The sequence below is a fragment of the Pygoscelis adeliae genome, unplaced genomic scaffold (assembly GCF_000699105.1).
Source record: "Pygoscelis adeliae isolate BGI_AS28 unplaced genomic scaffold, ASM69910v1 Scaffold127, whole genome shotgun sequence".
NCBI lineage: Eukaryota > Metazoa > Chordata > Aves > Sphenisciformes > Spheniscidae > Pygoscelis > Pygoscelis adeliae.
This window is the reverse complement of record NW_008825208.1, coordinates 5686456-5691484: the sequence shown is the minus strand read 5'-3', so window position 1 is coordinate 5691484 and position 5029 is coordinate 5686456. Positions and strand designations below refer to the sequence as shown.

The following is a 5029-nucleotide window of genomic DNA, read 5'->3' as shown; positions in this document are numbered from 1 at the left end:
AAGGCCAGGGCAAGAGTTACAGAAGGAGCTGATGACTTCTTATTTACTAGCTTCCAGTGCAGCATACTAAAGTCAAGTGCATCCAACTCAAGTTAAAGATGTTGAACTACAACCTGTGGCTGTTGAAGAGATGAGGGCTGCTACCTGTTTTTTCAGGCCCTCCTTGGAAGACATACCAGACAGGACTACCTGGGGATGCAGCTCCCCTTCTAAATCATCAAGAACCCAACCACAGGCAGAGACAAGTGATAACAAAGCAAAACTGTGTTCCTATGTACTTGTAAGAGCTCCTGGGATAATGTTTTTCAGGATGCTCTTTCCCATGTCTCCTCCCTTTCACACCTTCTGTTTATTTCCTTTCCAGCTCACATTCTCTTACAGTCAACTTCTAGGATACTGCCAGTTGTTCCCTAGTGAAACTCCACTCAAAATTCTTCTGAAGACTATGCTCAAGGCCCAAGCTTTCCTATTTTTCATAAGAACGAACTGTAAGAAAGCAAAATGGAATTCTTCCATGGTTAATGTCTCCCAATGCCAATGCCCATTTATGCCAGGAGTCTGGTGGATAGTCTAACACACTCATGTGGCAAGGTCTTGTTATATATTCGACTACTTCGTAGGTTTGCTGGATTTACATAACGTAGATACAAAATTCATAGAAATTAGGTGGAGAGAGGTTTAAGGAAGGAGAGTGTAGATTCACTTTGCAAAAGACTATCTGCCTAGTAAACACTGCTCTGCATTGTCTATTGTAGATGTCCTCCTTCTATTTTAGGAAGGAGGGAAACGGACTGATTGGAGTGGGAGTTTACCTTTGGAACATTCTTTCACCCAAGAGCTAAAAGGATCAGATCTGCATGTCCAACTATGTAGTGAGCAGAGAAAACTACTGTTAAGAACAAACTAATCCAACAGAAAAAGACTTTTCAAACACATGACATCCATACCTCTGCAAGTAGCTTCTGATCCAGACCATTGGCCATTTGGCTGACAAAGCCGGATGCTGCTTCCCACGAGATCAAATCCTGCTTTGCATCGGATCCCGCAGGCAGCATTAAAGTAATTGTTGCAGACATTCTGGACAAAGTAACCATTTTCAGGGGGCTTCAGTTCAGGGCAGTGAACAACTAAATAATTAAACAACCACAACAGAGTTATGATGCTAGCTGGAGTGCAACAGGCTACTGAAGGAAAACGTTATTTTTCATTTCCAACTTGACTTGCACCTTGGTGATTTTGTTGTTTTGGAATGACACAGAAAATCTTTCATGCAATTTGACATGTCCTTCACAGCGCAAACACAGATAACAAAATTGTCCCAGCACTGCATTGTGCATTCCAGGGGTATTCTGTTCCTGGATGGAAACACTTACCTTCACAGGTTTGTCCTACAGCACGATATCCCTCCCGGCATGTACAATCTTCAACGGAGGTACTTCCTGGTGGAGAAGTATGATTCTCATCAGGACATGAGGTGCAAGTGCTGATTCCACCTGGTGAACCTTCAGGCTTGTATGTTCCTGGTGGACAAGCTGTTGAGCAAAAGAAAACATGACAGAAAAGAGTTCAGGATATCCACCTTTCACAGCTAGCATAATTTTTCAGGTGTGTTGCTTTACTTTTTTACATTTTTTTTTTTTACCTCATACATCCAGTGTCACTTAGGGTAGGAGCATTCTCCACTTAAAGTGCTGTAGAGTTCTTACAGGGGTGAACTAAAGCCCACCAAACTTGGTGGAGGTCTCTCCAGTGACTGCCTGGGGGCTGATATTAAGTCCATGATTAATCTTGAAAAGAAGCCCAGTCCCAGAAGATACACCAGATTTTCACTGATAAAACCTGTGCTGACCTCACAAAGACATTCTTGATTTAGAGGTGTAAAAAATTCATTCAGACAAAATCCTTGCCGTTCAAAACTACACTGAAGTTTAATGCATACAAATTCTTAGTAACAAGCTAACACAAGCTAGCAAAAACCCCTGCCCTTGATTTACACATTATGATTATATATTATCTACATACTATACTTGCTAAAATGCATGAACCACAAACAATGAAGCAATTAATCAAAGCCACTGCTCCCTGAAGCTTTTGCACTCATTTACATCCCACAACATTTTTAACTCTGTGCATCTACATGCACAAGCCTTAAAGAGATTCAGGAGATATCCTCAGAGGCAGGGAAAACACATAGGAAAAAGGCACCTCTCATCTGAGAACTTCAGATTGGTTGGATAAGTCTGAGTTTTATCTCTCTCTGCCTTGAATTCTATTCTTCAGGAAACCACCATAATTATCCTTATTTATTTCACAGGATGATGTGAGAAACAGGGGAGTGATGACTCAACAGGTGCTGATAAAGTGAAGTATTGATTGATCAGATTACCACTTGAAACAGAACTCAAAGACATTTGCACTGAAAAACATACCTCCTGATGTAAAGTTCGGGAAATTTTTTGAGAAGGTTATGTAATAATAACATTGAAACCCAGCCAAAAAAGCTCTCATTTCATTAATTTCACTGTCTACAAATTTTCCTAATGGCCACACTTTCTCTTGCAGACTGCAACTCAGCCTCTCATTTCCTCCCCTCAGTACAGTCACTTTGTACTATCTGATGTAGCTCTGGATGGTATAAAGAACTGTACAACCATAAACGCCCTCAAGTGCCTTCCTCCTTACATAGTCAGGTGTGCTCTGCTTCTGGAGCAAATCTTTCCTATTGAGGTATATTTCCTGGAGTTCAGAGATTCTGGCAGCATCAGTCTCTTTTCTTTGGTAGATATCGGACCAGCTCTGTTTGTTCTGTGAGTTGGGTACCAAGATACTCTGACTCTTGTCTTTAATTAATGAAAGCAACTTCCTGATTTCTAGGCAACTGGAAAAAAAAAAAAAAACAAAACAACCAAAAGAAACCCCAGTCTCCTTTTTCCTCATCTGTCACGGGAGAATTGACTTTCATAAGCCAAATTTTATGGATTACACCTTAAAAAATCAACCCATATGAACAGTTAGCGCTTCTTTCCAGAAGGAGCATGGTCTTTTGAATAGCTTCCAGAGATAATATTTGTTTCCTTTTCAGAAGAATTCACAGTTTTATTTTGAAGAAAGCAACTGAGTAGCTAGCAGTTAAGAGGTGATTTTGGGTGCTGTAAATTGGCTTCACAAATCTGTTTTTTAAACACACTTTTAAAAAGACAATGCAAATACCTAATCAGTAAAGGATGTAAGTGCAAATCAAAGCATTTCAGGAAGGAAAAAGGGCAGAAAAATCCAATCAGAATTAGAGCCAGGAATTTTTTGGTTTTGTTTTGGGACTTTTGGAAAAGCATTTGCAAAAAAATCCCTTTCCTATAGTTCACTTGCTCTTCCCATCCAAGACATTCCTCTTGGACTGTTACTGCTTCTTTCCTCTCTTCTGTGCAGAAATCCCCTCCTTGGACATTAGATCTTGCCGAAATATTCTCTCATGCTTCAGATGATCACCTCCAAACTGGCGAAGCATCAGAGGTATTACTTGAAAATCTCTGAAATACTGCCCTCTGGCACTTTGTGGAAGTCTCTGTGCATCCTTGTCAAAACTAATTGGTATCCAGCAGAAAGTGATGAAGTACGTTCAAAAGGATACAGAAAGAGTGCAAGTTAAGCATCACAGGGGACTTGCTGTATGACAAAGTTGCCCTCCATGTGCCAGCGCAAGTAAATTAATGTGTGGCATATAAAATGACATCTAAAGAAGTGTTTCATTGAAAAAAACAACAAAACAACACCCCAACCTAATGTTTCTCTTTCTTGCAACCTCACCGTAGATGAAGAAGCAGCAGCTATTTTCTGTTTCTGTTTTGAGAACTATGGGATAAAAATAATCACCAATTCTATGATGTGAGCATTTTCAACAACAAACCCAGTAATTTGCTTAGGCCTTTGAATCAACCTGGCTTTGAAAAAAATGGTTCATTCTGAAATTACACTTACAGTTTGCTCTTTCCAGTGAAGCAGCAGGAGGTAAATCATACTGTTAAAATGGTTATTAATGTCTCTGTTGGGAAAGACAAATTTCCTCACATGTCCTGATTCTTTTTCTATGCTTCAAATGCTTTCCACTGCCTTTCTAGAAAGTTGAACTACATTCTATCTTGGCTTTTTATGTAGAATTTTCTCCAAGCCTGAGTCCCTGAACTGCTCATTGACCCTGCATCTCCCCTTGATGTATTCAGCTACAAAACTCCATGCAAGCTACATTCACAATTTTCACAAGGTAACACTTGGTTACAGAGCTATTTCCAAGTGTGTGAGACCACACAGTCTACCCTGTGATACCAAGAGACGTTTAAGAATGGAGCATAAGCACGCTGACCTCTCTGCGCTTCCATCACAGCCGTAGAGGTTAGTCTGGCCCCAGCTTAGGCTAAAACTATCCAAAATCAGCTGTGGAGGAGCAGAGCTTTGGCCATCTGCTGTAGGCTGGGCTTGCCTAGTCTGCAGACCCATCCCCTCCTGCTCCAGACAGCACTACAGCATGGCCCAAGTCTACACACAGCGATGCATTCAGAGGCAAGAGAGAACTTTGGATGTTGGGGGGGAACATTGTCGCCGAGGATGAGAAAAAGGCTGAGGTACTTAATGCCTTCTTTGCCTCAGTCTTTAACAGTCAGACCGGTTATCCTCAGGGTACTCGGCCCCCTGAGCTGGAAGACAGGGATGGCGAGCAGGATGAACCCCCCATGATCCAAGAGGAAGCAGTCAACGACCTGCTACGCCATCTGGACACTCACAAGTCTATGGGGCCGGATGGGATCCATCCGAGAGTGCTGAGAGAGCTGGCGGAGGAGGTCGCCAAGCCGCTCTCCATCATCTATCAGCAGTCCTGGTTAACGGGAGAGGTCCCGGACGACTGGAGGCTGGCCAATGTGACGCCCATCTACAAGAAGGGCCGGAAGGAGGATCCGGGGAACTACAGGCCTGTCAGCCTGACCTCGGTGCCGGGGAAGATCATGGAGCGGTTCATCTTGAGGGCGCTCACAAGGCA

General features: G+C 42.4%; 1 protein-coding gene across 1 annotated transcript in view; it reads right to left on the bottom strand.

Annotated features, from left to right (window-relative positions):
- SVEP1 (sushi, von Willebrand factor type A, EGF and pentraxin domain containing 1) overlaps nt 1-5029 on the bottom strand; it is a 186549-nt gene that overhangs the window by 87876 nt on the left and 93644 nt on the right. The window contains exons 4-5 of the mRNA XM_009328996.1: nt 1374-1532; nt 948-1127 (exon numbers count right to left, since the gene is read on the bottom strand). Coding sequence (XP_009327271.1) covers nt 948-1127; nt 1374-1532 — 339 coding nt within the window. The remainder of the gene's footprint in view (nt 1-947; nt 1128-1373; nt 1533-5029) is intronic.